Source organism: Podarcis bocagei (assembly GCF_964188305.1).
Source record: "Podarcis bocagei genome assembly, chromosome: 3".
NCBI lineage: Eukaryota > Metazoa > Chordata > Lepidosauria > Squamata > Lacertidae > Podarcis > Podarcis bocagei.
Window position 1 is genome coordinate 62,977,880 of NC_138127.1, and position 17,467 is coordinate 62,995,346.

The window sequence follows — 17,467 nt, forward strand, 5'->3', positions numbered from 1 at the left end:
TCTCCTCCCTTTTCCACCCCCAGAAACTGTGCACTCATCTTTTCCAACATCAAGCATGGCTTGATGAGTGGTATATTCTTCTCAACACAGCAACACTTTCTGCTAGCAGATGTACCCCAGCCCCCTTCCTTGCATGGCTAGCAGTGCACTAGAAAGACGCTAAGAGAAAAAGTCTTCCATTTTCTGCTTGGCCCTGCCAATGACTTGCTCTTTGACCTCAGTCAATTTACAAAACCTTTCTGTGTTTCTGTTTCCGCATCTGGAAAAAGGCCCTAATGACATATGCCTGCTTTATGTGGGTGGTATGAGGATTAATTAAATGCTTGTGAATCACAAGAAGATTCTGTGCTTAAAAAATGGCACACATGTGCACAGTATTATTTTACTGAAAGCATGCATAGTCATTAAGTACAAAATAGTATCTTGTGCTTACACAGCTTTCGCATACCTTTTTGGCTCCATTGGTTACAAACTTTCCATGGCAACTCTGGGTCTGATGCAGATGGAATGTTGTACTGTAATGGTGCTTACAACCGTTAGCAAGAGACACTTTGTAATGACTGTTTTGTATCAGCAAACGATACTCCATGATTATTTGGAGACAAGGTTTCAAGATTAGGCTTTGGTTATGATCACTAGCAGCATTGTCAGATTAGACAGAAACTGTAGGAAATCCCCAGATTTGGGAGGGGAGGGCTTCAGGATGACTTGTTTACAGAGACTTAAGGATCAGTTGGGTTCTGGAATGTTCTGAGGAAGATTGCCCAACAGCGACGGGGAACCTGTGGATCTCCATGTGTTGCTGGACCCCAACTCCCATCAGCCCAAGTCAAAATGGTAAATGGCAGAGATGATGGGAATTATAATCCAACAACATCTGGAGGGCCACAAGTTCCCCATCCCTTCAGGACAAGAGGCAATTATGGCAAGGATCTTGTGGATGAGCAGGATGGATAGCTGACAAAATAAGATCATTTATTTATTAAAATATTTATATCCTGCCTTTCTGTAGTATGGCCATGGCGTTTTAAAGTAACATAATGTAAAGCAATATTGTCAATTTTCAAAACATTCTAATAGAAAAAGAAGAAACGACAGAAATTGAAGGAACTGCACTTTATTACTCCCTCTCCTGGCTCAAAGTCTCTTGGTATACAGAACTCATGGTGATAATTTTCATGGTTGATGAAACTGCTCAGCTCTGATCCATCTCAGGTGCCACCAGAGGAGTATCAGAAGCATCCACAATCTCCAGTGCTTGGATGACTTCAGCCTGCTTACCTTGAAGGGAATCACCGGTACTTGTGAGCTAAGTTACTTGTGAGCTAAGTACTTGTGGACTAGTGAAAGTCTAGGGCCCAGAACCCCTTTCAGTTAGGCTTCTTTCCTGGGTATGGTAATGAGACAGCTTTAGTAGGCATTGGTTCTGTATAAGAAAGAAAGAAAGAAAGAAAGAAAGAAAGAAAGAAAGAAAGAAAGAAAGAAAGAAAGAAAGAAAGCCAAGGTAACCATGTTATCCCATAAAAAACATTCCAATATCCACATTGGGGCAATACCTTTATTAGGTCAGCCAAAATATTACGAAAGTGTGCGAGCTTTTGAGTTCTCCGGAACTCTTCATCAGTCTAGACAGTAACCAAAACCATCTAAACTGACAGGTTATAAAAAGTTGGCCGGTGCTGATGCCACAGATGGAGTCAGAAGTTAAACTTAAAGTGGAATGTGGGAGGAGACAGCAGACATTCAAAGGAGTCCTATTAGGTGTATTTCTTGAGATCCATAAAAGGAATAATTCTCTGATGGCACTTCTAGACCTCCTAAGTTGCATCCAACATGGTGGACTTCTTGTTTACAATGGCTAGAACAGGGGTCAGCAAACTTTTTCAGCAGGGGGCCAGTCCACTGTCCCTCAGACCTTGGGGGGGGGGGCTGGACTATATTTTGAAGAAAAAATATGAACAAATTCCTATGCCCCACATATAACCCAGAGATGCATTTTAAATAAAAGCACATATTCTACTCAGGTAAAAACATGCTGATTCCCGGACCGTCGAAGGCGGCTGGGCTGGATCCAGCCCCCGGGCCTTAGTTTGCCTACCCATGGGCTAGAATTTACTGGAGGGTTATTAGAATAACTTTATTTAGAGAGACTCACTCAAAGAGGGATTCTTATTAATAATTACCTGCCTAAGGTCCTAGGACTGGTTACAATATTAAAACACAACAATTGAAAACTGTTCAAAACAACATATAATCCCCCCCCAAAAAAAATAAGGTGGGTCCTAAAATTGACCCCGCAAGCCAGGGAAAAGAGGTGTGTTTTCAGCATATGCCGGAGGCTGTATAATGAAAGATGCCTGGCAGGATGATGAGAGGAAGGTCAGCCCCTCAAGGTCTGTTATTTAGGGGTCAGTACTGGCAACAGCACTAATATCTCTAGGAAGCTGCTGGATGAGATCCTCCAGAGCTTTGCAGTTGCATGCCATCCATATGCCTATGACACACAGCTCTCTGTTTTTGTAACTAAGCAGCTGGGAGCTGCTGCCTCAGTGCTGATTCAAGTGTCTGGAGGCTGTAGCTGAGTTAAAACATGTTGAAGTTGAATTCAGGTAAGAAAAGGGTGATGGCAGTAGGAAGACTGGGTGCCCTGGCACAGCATATCTTCCTTTGATCAATAAGGTAATTGTTGGAAACGGGAAATTGCCCCATAGGCTTCATTTGATGAAATTAAAGAGCGACATTTATTAAATAGTTTCTTATCATATGCTTGCAAAATGTCTAGAACTCCCTGCTAAAACAGACCCTCATATGAATTCCTTTTTTTAAAAAAAGCTGCAGTCGAACCTTTCATATAATCTTGTATGTAAACATTCTATTTGATGGGTAAGCTGGAAGTTTATTAAGCTGAACATTTGTTAATTGCTTTGCAGAGCCGGTGGTGAAAAGTAGGTAACCAACAGTGCCAACAAGAAATATTAGCATTGTATAAGTTTTAATTCTACTTCTTTTAAGCAGAGAGGATATTTTAACACCCGCTTTCAAAAAGTTAATAGCTACAGTAGGAACTGCCACTGAACCTTTAAAAGGAAATTCTACAGTTAGGTTGGCAACACCAGTCTATGACACCCAGGATTATTCTCTGCTCTAGAGACCAGGACGCGCAAAAGCATGTGAGAATATCAGTTTACAGCCCTGCTCCTAAATGAATAACTATAAATAAATATAGGGCAGGTGTTCCCAAACTCTGGTCCGGGAGCTTCATTCAAGTGCTTTGCCTGTAAAAATAGAATCCAAAAGCAGGCAGCGTCTAGCACAGCACTTTACGATTGTTACAAGGGACACAAACATTACTAAGTGATCCTGGGAGTTTGGGAACCAGGCAGTTTCCCGGACTCTCCGAAGAGTGCAGTCACTTGCATGCTTCTTCCCAGGCCAAGCTTGCTGGTGTAGCAATCTCCAAACCAGTCCTTCCCGGGTAACCCTTGCTGACGCCTGCGGCTCTCTTACTGCGGTGAGTCAGGCAGGCAAAAGCGCGCGGGGGGGGGGGAGACACCCCAAAGCCCCCAATCCACCCCTTGGCCCTTTGCAGGCCTAGCCTGTGGCGGCGCGCCACGTCACGCCTTTGCCCTTTCCCCCGGGTTGCGCAAGGCCGCGCGACTCTCGCTTTTGCAAAGCGGCTGCTTGCCAGGAGCTGCTTGGGCCGCTTGGCTATATTTGGTTCACCACCAGGTGACCCGTCCAGATCAAGAGCGGAGCCGGTCGGCACGATTCCTTTCTTGGTCCTTCTCCGGCAGGCCCGAGGGGCCGAGCGAGGGAGCTGCTCTCCCGCCCGGGCCTCGGAGGAGGAGGGGCCGCCGCCACGCCTGCGCCGCTCGCTCGCTCTAATTATAGCGGGCGCAGCTGGTGCAGTTTCCCGGCCCGGGGGGGGGGGGGGCTGGCACCACGCTCGTCTAACCCAACTGAGAGTGGGAAGGGATCACGGGGGTCATCTGATCCAACCCTCTGTTGTTGTGACATAAGTACAAAAAGTTGCTTGGAGTGGGTGTGTACCTAGGCCTCTTCTGAAGGTTATGTGCTTTGGCTCTCTCCCCCCCCCCCCAATGTATTCCCAGAACTACCTTTTAAAAATGAAATGGGGAAAAAACATTTTATTTTGAAACAAAAAGGTCAGTATGTGATGTAAAGAAGAAAGTTGCACAACTCAAAAAACGAATAGGCTTAGGCATACACTTACAAGTACAGCGGTACCTCGGGTTAAATACTTAATTCGTTCCGGAGGTCCATTCTCAACCTGAAACTGTTCTTAACCTGAAGCACCACTTTAGCTAATGGGGCCTCCCGCTGCTGCCGTGCCGCCGGAGCCCGATTTCTGTTCTCATCCTGAAGCAAAGTTCTTAACCCAAGGTAATATTTATGGGTTAGCTGAGTCTGTAACCTGAAGCGTCTGTATTGTAACCCGAGGTACCCCTGTAACTACAACAGGGCTTACAAAATCAGAAGGCCTTATGTGTGGATCTATACGGCATATGGCACATAATTGCAGCAAATCCCAGGCATGTTACTCAGAAGTAAGTCCTACTGCATTCACTGGACTGGCTTCCTAGTAGTTGGCATATCTCTGTCTGGGGAAACAATGGATGAGTGTGCCTTTGGGGGTGAGGTCAAGCTGTTGGAAGTCAAGCTTCCTCATCATTGTGTTCAGAATTGCAGTCTCACTTGGGCATTGCTGCAGGCACCTCACACAGAAGCATATCGATCAGCTCACGTAAGCTGACTGGTAGCTTTCCAGTGATTTGAGCTACTATTTTTTTTCTGGTTACTGTTTATCAGGCAGAAATCTAATAAAATTCGGCTTTCCCTGACATGGATATTCACTGTCTTTTTACCTGTAATGCAACACTTGCATTCTGAAGTTATTAGTTAGCTGAGTTATTATTATTATCTAGCAAATTTGTAAAGCACTTAGCAGAAAGTATCAAAATGGTGAATTAAAACCACAAGTTCTGATCTCTGTGCATGCTGAAACAGTTGCAAGTGATCAGAGGCACAGCTGGATAGCTCTGTCGGTAGAGCATGAGACTCTCAGGGTTGTGGGTTTCAGCTCCACATTGGGCATTGCAGGGGGTTGGACTAGATGACCCTTGATCTCTTCCAACTCAGCAATTCTATGATGACTCAGCAGACGTCGCTGTGGCACATAAAGTATAAAACATGCTAGATGAGTCCTACACAATCTGAGTTCGCAGCCTGTTTTCAGAATTTTGATCAGATACAGTCATCTAGACTATTTGGCCTGGTTTGTCCCAATAGAATCTGTATGTTTTTTTCACCTCGCAATTGGACAGGTTGTTCTTCGTAGAGGCAGATTTAACTACCCCATTGTGGAGTACTGTGGTTGCAGGGCAGAGAGGGAAACCAGCAGCTGTGTGGAATAACGCTTGGGATGGCAGACCTGTAAGGAGAAGGTGAACTTGGTTGTGTAAACATTACTGTTTGAACTTAGGACTTTGTCTGGCACAGTGAGCACCTTGAACAAACCTTAATCACAGAGAACACATGGCTAGATTACAGCTCAGGTGCTTGCTAAGGAAATTAATCATTTACTAACCTACACAATCTCTTTATTTTCAAAGTAAGGGTTTAAAAACCTTTAAAAATCACAAGACTGCAGTTCGGTAAAGCACCTCTGATGCTGGGAGTTGGTTCTAGGAATGCTAATGCAATGTTAGCATGTTTTCCAGTGACTGGAGCTCTGGCTTTTGGAACTGCCAAGATTTTAACATCTATTTTTCATTAACTAAGGGCTTCACACATTAAAAGGGATAGGTTTTTAAGATGTGTAAAAGTGTGAGGAATGGCAGCCAATCATGGCTCCCCAATTGTGCCCCTGTATGGCACACCCATTTTTCCAAACACGAAGTCTTCCCCACACAAGTAATAGCCAGAGTAGCCCTTGCACCTCAGTCTACAACCCATTTAAACTGAAGTACTTGTATTTACACTAGATCATACCCCAGTCCTAGATCATATCCCAGTCCTAATCATGTCAGATGTAAGTAAATCCCATTCATTTTCAGCGTGGCTTGTAATATGGTTAAGATTGTGGCATCAAGCCCATTGTCTTCACTTAGAACAGAAATCCAAGTATTTTTGTTTTAGATCAGTCTGTTGACTCATACATGTGTAATTTTTCAGCCTCAGATCTTAATCCATGTAATGGGACTAATAGTAATCATAGATCCTTTAAAAAAAATTCCAGTACATAGCCATAACTGTTTGGGGAGGTGTGTTTGTTTATTTGTTTTGGGAAATGTGGCAGAAACCTCAGATGGGTAAGAGACCGTAGCTTAGTGGTAAAAGTGCAATTTACCCCTATAAAATGGGGATGGAGAACCAGAGGTCTCTCCCCAGGCCACACTCTTACTGGCCCTACTCTGCATCCTCCTTATATGCTTTTGCCCAGCCGGAATACATCTTTGGTATCTGATAATTCTTCTTTGCTTGTCATGATGAAGGATACAGAGGGCAGTGTGGAAAGTGTGTAGAATCTAGCCTGCTGTACAAAGGTGAAATTGGTTGCCCCATCAGCTTTGGCCTATGGCTCTCCTTGCCACAGGGATGCTGCCCTTGAGATTAAAAGGATTCCCCATCCCTGCTATAAAAAGTTCCAGATTCAATGTCTTGCGGCTCCAGTTAAATGGTCAAGTAGCAGACAATGGCTTCCCCATCTCCTGCCTGAGACCCTGGAGAGCTGCAGCCAGCAGAGAGTAAATAATGCTGAGTTAGATGTACTAATGATCTGACTCACTCTAAGGCGCATTCATCTGAGTTGCTTATTTTTTAAACAAAAAACATAGCTGGTTGTTGTTGAATTACTAGGCAGAGTCCCTACACCCTGTTATTCCCACTACCTCCCAACCTGCGAAATTCATAATTGCTGATTGTCAACAGCACTGTGGGATCAGGAAAACTTCCCTCTTGTTTCTTGCCTTTATTTCAGATGCATCTCCTTAAAGGAGGATGGCTTCCCCCACCACTGTGCTTAAGGAAGAGACAAGACAAATCTTCAGTTTTATGCCACGCTCTTAATTTTCCATGGCACAAGCAGATTGCAGTCCTTGAAGTATTTTTAATTGAAAGCATTTGAACTTCAGGCTGCATAAATGTGTCTAGGACTGGGTGGTTGGGGAAGCCCAGATTCTCTTTGTGTTGACAATCTTACCCTAAATGTACACAAGTAAATTCCAGTTTTCAAAAGGATGTATTTCTATGTATAATTTGCAGCCCAGGCATTCTAAGATAAATTGGATTTGCAGTCAGAAGGTGCGTAACTGAAATTGTTAAGCCAAGAATATGCTTAGCATACACTTTGCTTTACACTCCTATTAGCATATCACCACATGGGTGGGAGAGGTAGGAATATGCCTTTCTGAAGTGATCTGCACCACTATCAAATCTGCCATATGAGCTTGTAAATTCAATTGGACAGAGGACTTTTTTTCTGACAAATTGTTTTCAGGATTGGGGTGCCATGCTGCAGGTCCCAAACCAGTTCGTTTCTGTAGTAATAGCTGCACTGAATCCAGCAAGACTTGCTTCTACAGAAATGTGCATAAGATAGAACTTTAAGTGGGTGAAGGACTGGATTTTAAATTGTGTGAAAGCCTTAGAAAAGTATTTATAAATTTATAAATGTGACACTGATTATTTATGGTCCCCCCCCCAAGTGCAGTAAAACTGTATAAGCATTGTGGTAATTTAAAACGAGGAGAAATATATATATTTTAAAACATATTACTCGTTCAACTTGTTGCATGATATTAAAGTGTCACTTATAGGTTAGGAATTTGTTCAAGATAAAAAATATCATGATAAAAACAAATGCTTTCTCAGGATTTCTGATGACAACAGCTTAACCAAAGGCAGTCAATGAGTTAATAGTCCAAGTGTCCCAGCTCCAGTCAGGAATGATGAAACGGATAAATATGTATTCCATTCATCTGTTAGAATAGCCTGACCTTGGTCTATGACTGAGGAAAGGCGTGTCCTCTCAATCTGCAGTTCTTGAACAAAGGCAAGCAAATGAGGGTGACTCAGGATTTCGTGTGGCCTAGATGCAGCGAACGTTTTCTGAATGATTACACATCTACACTCAAGAATTAGGAAGAGAAACCTATTACCCTTTAGCAAGTAAAACTATTTTATAAGCTGTCTGCAGGATTTTTTCCTCTATCTCTAAATAACCTTGTCCATTAGCAAGAGGAGTTTGAAAAACATCTGACTTGCCTGGTCAGTAACCTGTAACAGTAGATTTGATAAAAATCAAGGGCACTTTTATATGTAACGGTAAGAAGAGTTTCTTTTACAGCCACCTTTATTTTGTAATCTCAGATACAGGTAGGTCTACTAAGAGTGGGTAATAATGGGCCATTCAATTCTCCCCATTGCTTTCATGCACCTCCTAGCTATTTATTAGAACTCTCATCTGCTAATGTCCTTTAAAAAAACAAAACAAAACAAGAAAACCCTAGAGTTGCAGTCTTTGGCAGGAGCAAGCTTTAAATAAACTACTTTTCAAATCTTTCCATGCAGGCAGTCCTAAATAGTCGCACCACAGAAGCAATCCCATTGAAATTAATGGGCCAACCTTTCCACATAAATGCAATTGGTTAAAGTTAAAAAAAAAAAAATCATCGGCTTATACCTGTATCACTTTTTACCATTTAATTATTTATAGCATTGCATATACACCATCAGCCAAAGAATACCATGTAACTGGAACTTTTCAGTTCAGTCTGAAGTGCAGGAGCCCTTGAATTTTTAAAACAAATTTAGTCCCACTGAAGTCATTGGCTTAAAAACACATTTTGACTGGGCTATTTGTGTAAACTGTCTTTAGCTGAACTCATTTCCCCACTTTAAAAGTGCAACTTTTAGTGTTAAGCAACTTGCAACCCCTTATACCTCTGTAGAGTATTGTATTTGGTGCTCATGCAGAACTCCTATTTAAATAATTAAATTATATATTAAAATATCCAGTTCTTATAAAACTAAGAATAATATATCATAATCATACCTTAGCCTTTCCAAATATTGTGCAAAACCAGTAACGTTTCAAATAAGTTTTTCTACTTGGTACTTGTTTTGATTGGGAGCATCTAGGCTGCATCTGTGCATAGTAGTTCATGTTTCTCCACACCACATTATTGCAAGGAGAAAGTCAAGTACCCCAATGCTATATATATTTAGCCAGCATTTCAGTGCTAAACTTATTTATTTGGACTGAATTCAAGGATTCTTCCACTTCCATATACTTAGGATAGTTGTTTGCCACCAGCCTTGTTTGTTATTTATATTAGGGTTTAACACCTCCAGCTAAAAGAACCTTTTGCAAAGCTGCAAGGTAGACAGTGAAATCACCTGCCCTCAATGACTCTCTCACGTCAGCAGAACACTGTGTCTGTTCTTCTTGGTAGTAAGGTGAGAAGGCTTTGGCCCTAGTACAGAGAAAATTTCCCAGGATCCTGTTACCATAAAAAGCCATTGGGAGAACCCTTCCAAATAAACCTCTTCCTAAATGTGATTTCGCAAGATACATAGCTCAAGGCTTCATAGACCACCATACAATTGCTGAGCTTCTTTCTACTTTTATGTCAGAAGGATGGTCAGCCCTCCTGAGAAAAAAAATAGTACACTTACAGTTACGCTGCTGTTCTGCTCTTAGCCTAGGTTCTGTTTTTATGTCTAGCAAAAGGCAGCAATCTCTTAAAAATCCAGTTGATTTGGCTACTATGCACCTCAGTAGCTGCAGTATTTTTTTAAAAATGAAAAGGGTAACAAAAACTCGCAGAAAGTGTTTAAAGCTCCTAGTTTCATTTTATTCAATGCAAAAGATAAAAAATAATAGGAAAAAATAGTAATGTGTTAGTTTAGTAACTATAAACAATGAAAGCATAGTGCAGGTGATATTTCAATAAAAGTAACTTAAAAGTGTAAATGAAGGTGAGATTTTAACAATCACACTCTCCATTAAAACAACATTTTGCTTTATTGCTATACAAATTATCACCATTAAAAACTTCAAAAAAGTAAGGGTGCAAAGCCTGACTCCATTGAAATTAATGACTCGGTTCACATTAGCTGCAATGGAATCAAGGTTTGCATTATTATCAGAGATTAATGGTAGTACTGTTGCAGCTAAAGCACTTAAAAAAATGTTGTAGCCAAGAAAACATATAGTAAATATAATGTGTTCCACTGTGGTGATGTCATAAACTTGTCAGGAAACAAACTAAAATTACAACAGGCCCAATTGATCCAAAAATCATGTACTAGTTTATGACGTTTTTGTATTATGAATTTATAATGCATGTTAGAACCGGTCACCTTAACAGGTTTGGAAGGAGTTGACTGAACAGGTGGAGAGCTTTGAAATGTGTTCCAGCTGTCATCATGTGGTATGACGAGGCCTAAACTTTCCCACTATTTAAACTACTTTAAAGAACATACAGTGATATTACTGGGCTACAATATATGAAGACACTTATTCAGGATATAAGTGTAGTAAAAGAGCTTTTGTTGGAGATCTAGATCATATGCCTTTCAATACCTTGACATGCCTGAATAGTCTTAGCAAGAAAAAAGTTACTATCATCCCCACTTCAAGTTAAGAAGCTCAAATCTGAACTACATGCCAAGACATCACAACGAACTTTCCAGGAAAATTTTGGTATGGATATTCTCTTACCTAGAATGCAGTTTCTCCATACAAATTGGTATAATACATGAGGTATCATGTCAAAGAGATTCTTAAGAACTTGTTACCATCTATCAATTCAAAATCCAATTTTTAATAAAGTGCCTAAATACATATTTCCACAGACTATAGTGGTTCCAAAGAATCCTTTACAGTTGTATATATGTGCGTTTTTTTTCCTCTCGAACTGTCTAAACATGTGTTTTACATAAGACACCAGTCTGCACTATATGTATTTCTATCATTTTAAAGAGCATTGAATTGGTTTATCATGCAAATCTTGTTATTTAATTTACACTGACCTGTAATATGGAACACAATGCTAGTGGGTGTACTTAAAACACTTCAAAAAAGAAAGGTTACTGTGCATGTGCAGTTTGGATTTCCAAATGTCATGACCATTAAAAAAAAGAAGCCTACCAAAATCTATTCTGCATTCAAAAGCAGTCTGAACATTAACACATAAGAACAGTCTGACCCAACAGCATCAAAAACTGTTAAACCTAGTTGAACAGATTCTCTCAACATCAAAATGTATAGTGTTATTTGCCACAGAGATGGGGACCGTATAACCATCTTTCTGCTTCAAACAAGTCTATGTGACATATTATAAACACTTAGCACAAGGGCTTGCACAGCAGTGTTGCTAACACAACTGTAAACAGCACAGAATCACTACAGTAAGGCTTAACTATTTCTAGTAACTGATGATTTATTGATTAAAAATGTTGCTGTCTGATGCAAAAAAAAAGTGTGATCAAAATAGTAATTTTACAAAAGAATTCTTGAAAGTAGTCTAAAAGGCAAGAAACTGGAGTTGATTTAAATCCCAAGCTGTTCCATTTAGATGAGAATTAGTTCTCTCCAACACAAGTATTATGAAATTTCAGGTAGAATTTTTCACTAATCTCTATGCTGCCGTAATAGGCAAGCCAGGTAAAAGCCTCATATGCTGCTGTTATTACCATACTGTTATCTGCCACAACCTGGCAACATGTCAGCAATAGTAACAATCACAACATTATCATACTTGATAAGCAAGATCAAAGCCCACCTGCACTATATTAAGTAAATAAAAAATAAAGAAATCTGCTTCAGAGTTTTCCACATGAACATGGAGGAAGTGGTGATGTTAAATGGTGCTGAAAAGGTATGGATTTGTTTTTTTAAAAAAATGGCAGTGCTATTCTGTCTGCACCAATGCACAGTTAGACAATAAACTAACTTATCACAAAAATTCTGCAAGAATATTACGTAATTGAATAAATGCAGTTTTGCAATCTTATAACCAACCTCTTGAACTGTGGTCAACTCTGCCTTTAAGAAAAAAACAAACTCCCCAATTCCTAATGCAACAGCGCCTCACTTAGCATAATGCTCTGAAGGCAACTTCCTTATGGAAACAAAACTACTTGAAGAATCTGGCCATTTTTGCAGCAGCAGCAGCAGCAAGGGAATGATGTTTCCAAATGAAACCCCTTGTGCTTTCTCACCTGTCTTTGGACTGGACTGAGTGGCATTCCCACTTTAATCCTATGAACACCTTTAATGCCATGTTATCTCTAAAACCTGCATGCCTCCAGCATGTATTAGTGAGGGCAAAAAATAAGGAACCACCAACAGTAAGGCGTTCTTTACAATGTCAGATGTATTTGGCATTTTAAAAAAGAACAAAAAAAAGGAGAGGAAGAAGAAGAAAAAACAAGTGCATACAAACACAGCTAGAAGCATTTCTGGTTTGCCAAGTGCTCTCTAAAAAAAGCAGCGCAAGTCACAGCCTACACTGAAAACAGTAACTCACCAAGGAAGCACAACAAATAATTGCTATAACAAAAAAAAAGAAGGGGAAAAAGTACATTAAGTACATACCTTTCGTCTTCAAAAAAATATAGAAACACAATGTATTCAAAAAAAGAAATCAAAATTATACAGCCATGTTTTATGAAGTCTACATTTCCCTTGTCTTGGAGATATATATATATATATATATAATATATATATAGATATTTATAGGTATTTATAGATATATACAATTCAAGCAGTTTTGTGTTAAGGTTGACGTTGCATTGAGAAACTGGGAAAGTCAAGAGTCCCTCTCTTTTTTCACTTTCACATCTCCTGCAAGAATGGTTGCAATCTCGCCCTGCATAAAGGCCCAAGGGACATTGGAGCCCACCAGAGGGCACTTCTCCCCACTGGGACAATAGACCTCCCCACTAGCTCCTTGCTGTTTGATGCTCTGTCTGGAGCAAGGGAAGCAAAATTTGTGGGATGGGACGGAGGGGCACTGCACAAAGTGGGTGTCTTCCAGGCGCTCATGACACAGGGTGCAGCACAGGGGGACGCTAGCTGCCAGCGAAGAGTCTGGGAGGCTGGCGGGGTGCACAGGCTCCATCCCTCCGGCATTTGCCCCTTGGCTCTGCACCTCCCGGGTTGGCCTTCTTTGGTTCATAGGGGATGGCGAGGGCGGGCTACTGCTATTCCTCCTGGTGGTGGAGTGGACCTGGTTGGCATCTTTGGAGGCATGGTTCCCCCCAGCATTGTCTGCAACTAAGATGAGTGCCGCCATCGGGGACTGGCCATTCTGGACTGCCTCGGGTGGCGTGGTCCGGTTGGAATGAGGCGAAGCGGTTGGCGGCGGCGGGGACATGAAGGACGCAGCTGCCATGGAGATCTTCATCCCTTCTGACGAGGTTGGTAGCCATGACTGCGCCTCACCATTGATTTTGGGAGGTCCGGCTTCACCTTCAGGCTCTGGAGAAGGCTTTCTCTTCCTCGCAGCCCGGGCCCCTATGGAGCAAGTCAGGAGATATAGTGTCGCAGAAGCACAGCCACAGAAAACGTGTGCAAAGCGGCAGGGTCAGGATGCCACAAAGCCCGGTCAAGCCAAGCACTTGGGATTCGGGCCAAGTTGCTCGCTGAATTCTAACGGATCAAACCAGCTTAAACCCCCAGTAAATTCAGCTTATCTGGGGCTGTGGATCGGCATGTGAACACGGCGTGCCAGCGCTTACACTACAGTACATGCTGCATGCATTCAAATGTGCCCACACTGTACCACCCTCCCACGCTGGCTGCCGGCCAGAAGAGCCGCTCGCAAGCTTGGTAATCTTCCACTCGCTCCGAGCCCATTCAGGCTCAAGGCAAATCTATGCCCCAGCCGAGCTGCAGCCGTGAGGGGCGCGCGGGATCTGCCGAGCCCAGATAACTCCTGCATCCTCCTTATTTGCACGCCCAAAGCGAGCGCCTCGGAGCATATGCGGAACATATGGCGCCTGGCTCAGGAAAATGTCTGCTGTTGCTCGGAGCAGCCCTGCGCGCCTCAGCTCCCTTCGCGAAAGAATGCGGCCAGGGCAAGGGAGGGGAAACCCTCTGTCAGTGTCTGTCAGCAAAGAGCCCTGACTCATCCATGTTACACCAAGCACGCCGCTGGGGTTTCAGCACCAGGAAGTTGGGCCGAAATGGCGACCCTGGCTCGTCTTTTCCATGAGGGAACGGGGGGGGGGGGAGAGAGAGAGTGCTTCCCTTCCTTCTCCCTCAGAAACCCACCGCCAGCCCCCCTCCCCCTGCTCAGGCCAAGAGCGCGCCCCCGCCCGCCCAGTTCCCCCTCAGCGCAGCTCACCTGACTTCGCCACCGCGCCGTTGCTGTCGTAGCCCAGCAGCCTCCCGCCCGCCATGCCGGGCTCCTTCTTGAACTTGCTCTCGTAGGGCACCGCGTGGCCGCCGTGCTGCAAGGCCAGCAAGGTGTCTCGCACGGTCTTGGGCTTGCCCATCCACTCCTGCTCGGCGCTCGCTGCTGCCGCCGCCGCGCGGCTTTTGCTCTCCGCGCCGAGCTGCTCCAAGTTGTCCGCCGAGCCCCGCGCCTGCTGCTGCTGCTGCTGGCCCTTGTCCTTGCCCTCCAAGTCGCTGGCTCCGCTGCCGCCGCCGCCGCTACTGGACGACGACGAGGACACCGAGCCGGGCCGCTTGTGCCCCCCCACTTCCCCGGGCTGCTGCTGGCTCTGCTGCGCTTGCGAGACCGACACCTGCAGCGGGGTGGGCGCTCCGGAGATGGCGGCCAACGAGGCCGCCGCGGCCGCCGCAGCGCGGCTGTTAATGTTGATGGCGGCGGGCAGGGAAGCTCCGTTCATGAGGGGCACCAGGGTGGGCGCCACGGCGTGCGTCCGCCGCGGGTTGGGGCTCTGGCGGTTGAGCTCCGGCGGCTCCTCGGGCTTGGAGAAGCCGTTGGGCACCAGGATGCCGTTGACCTGCCGGCTGCCCGCTCCGTACTCGGGTCCCAGGCGCGGCGGCCGCTCGGAAGGCGCAGCGGCCGCCAGAGAGTAGCGCTCGTGGGGCTGCGGCGGAGCGCGGGCGGCCGCCTCGGCTGCAGCCACGGCGGCCGAGTGCATCTCCTTGGCGCTGAGCGGCTGCGGCTGCTGCTTGGCGTGCGGCGGCGGCGGCGCAGCCCGGCCTTCCTGGAAGCTGTGCGCCCGCTTGAGCTGCCGAGCCGTGTCGATGACGAACTCCACCCGGTCGGCGCCTTCGTAGTTGACGCAGCCCCTGCAGACGGGCTCGGTGAAATCCCAGATCATGGCCCAGGGCATGCGGGGCAGGTCGCACAAGTAGCACGACTGCCTGCGCGAGGCAGCCGCCACCGCCACCGCCGCCGACGACATGGCCGAGTCCAGGGGCAGCGAGCGCCCCGCGTCTCCTCCCCTGCCTCCTCTTCCCACCGCTGCTCTGCGAGCCACCGGGGAGGCTCTGCGCTCTGCAGCCGCTGCAGTCTCTTGCACCGACGGCCGCCTCCTGCCGCCAAGTGCCGCTCCAAGACGAGGCAAGGGCGAAAAGCTTCTTCCCGGGCCCCGCTCTCCTAGTCCCGCAGGCTGCAGTCGCTCACCGGGACGCGGCGAGACGCATCGCCCAAACCAGGCGCTCTCCGACCCCCCCAGTACAGCGCGCAGCTCGCTCTGCCCGCGCCGCGCTCTCGCTACTACAGCGCTGCCCGCCGGCTGCCGGCCGCCCAGACACTCGCATTGGGGCGGGGACTCCAGAAGCCGCCGCCGCCGCTGGTGCGCTCTGCTCCAGTGACTCGATTCTTCGACAGTGCCCAGGAGCGCCTGCGTGCTCGGCTCTCCCCCTTCCTCCTCCTGCTGCTCATTGAACTTCTGCCAAGACAACAAGAGCTGCAAGAATAACCAGCTCTCTTCTAGTCAGCACACGGGAGGAAGGGAGGGAGGGGGGAGGAGGAGGGAGCGGCAAGGCTTTCGCATGTGAATGGATGCAAAATGGGGAGCTGGGGGCCTTCCTCTTCTCCTGCCTTCTTCTAGGCAAGGCTTCCATGATAGTAATGTTGGCTGGACTCCCCCCTCCCCCAATGCACATTTTGCTTCGCATTATTATGGCACTACTTGTTGTTTCAAACAGGGTTTTTTTGCATAGTGCAATGGCCGCGTTTGGGAATCTAGGTTACCATTTGATCCTTTGGTCTAATTCGAGCTTCGACGTTGACTCTCATCGTGTGACCTTCGGCAAATCGCTCGGGGTCTGATTCTCTAGATTGGAAAGCTCTCCCTTTAGCTCAAACCCCTGATCTTCTCTTGCCTCCTCCCGCCCCCTGTAAAAAGGCTTAATTATAGTACACGAGCTACAGGAAGGGATATTGTGAGAGGATTATGAGTGAATCTTTCGGAGAGCAGCCACTCCCTTCAGTTGCATCAGGATTTATTTATTTTTTAAAAGCCTTGTGCAGATTTACTGGGAAGTAAATCCGAGGGGTTTTTTTTCCCAACACCACTCAGATCGCAAACATATTTACACTGCAATCCTAGAAATGTCTACTCAGAAGTAAACGCCACTGCATTCACCATCTCTGGCAATTGTGAATAAGATGGTAGCCTTACCTGGGAGTAAGTCCTACTAAATTCCAAGAAGGGTAGGCTCCAGCATGCCTACAGAGCACCACTAAGAACGCATAGAATCAGACAACCTGAGGCTACGATCCCAAGTATACTAACTTGACAGTGAGAACCATTGAAATAATTTGATTCACTTGCCATATAAATGTTATTTCAATTAAGACGTATGAATGCTTTTCCAAAGTCGCTTCTTTACGGTAAAGACTGCAACCTGACCTAGTCATCCATGTACAATTTGCCAGCGCAACCCTATGTGTTTACTCGGAAGTAAAGCCCCACTGATTTCAACGAGTCTTGTTCCCAAGTAAGTGCAGAGGATCGGTGCATGTGTTCTATTTGGAATTAGCAGCAAGTGGAATATTTATATTTCGTAACAAAACGAGGCATAGGAACAAATCCCTTGCGCCAGAGAAACCCCACGGGGGGGGGGGGGAGGCACGAGAAACCTGCGAGGGGGCGACGGTTTCTAGTATTGCAACGCAGGCAATATTCTCAAAGCTCATAAATCTATTATGCTTCATCACTGCTTTGGCTACGCTTGCTGGTAGCAAAGTTCATTATGAATTCATCTGTTAAAAAAATAAAAAAAGCAATTTCTTTCCGAAATGGGGACATCCCGTTTTCTTTCCTGGTATTTTTAACCATGAAACAGGAGCAGTGTGTGCTGCGCAGATGGTAGAGGTAGAGCGCGTGCACCCGCACATCTCCGTGTAACATTCTCCAAACAATTGCTTCCTTCCCTCCCCGCGCAACCTTCAGATATTCTTCTTCCACTACGAATAATAACCAAAACTTAAAAACCCCAAACGAAACCCCG

General features: G+C 45.2%; 1 protein-coding gene and 1 long non-coding RNA gene across 2 annotated transcripts; both read right to left on the bottom strand.

Annotated features, from left to right (window-relative positions):
- Window positions 1-1,101: 1,101 nt before the first annotated feature.
- On the bottom strand, window positions 1,102-3,824 carry LOC308583485. Its single transcript, XR_014006249.1, has 2 exons — window positions 3,347-3,824; window positions 1,102-1,426 (listed from the first exon to the last, which is right to left on the bottom strand). It is a non-coding gene; the product is annotated as an uncharacterized lncRNA (long non-coding RNA).
- A 4,885-nt stretch (window positions 3,825-8,709) lies between these two features.
- On the bottom strand, window positions 8,710-17,028 carry IRF2BP2 (interferon regulatory factor 2 binding protein 2). The gene is made up of 2 exons (XM_081188933.1): window positions 14,379-17,028; window positions 8,710-13,546 (listed from the first exon to the last, which is right to left on the bottom strand). The coding sequence occupies exons 1-2, from the start codon at window positions 15,409-15,411 to the stop codon at window positions 12,840-12,842; spliced, it is 1,740 nt and encodes a 579-aa protein (XP_081045059.1). The 5' UTR covers window positions 15,412-17,028; the 3' UTR covers window positions 8,710-12,839.
- Between the last annotated feature and the right edge of the window lie 439 nt (window positions 17,029-17,467).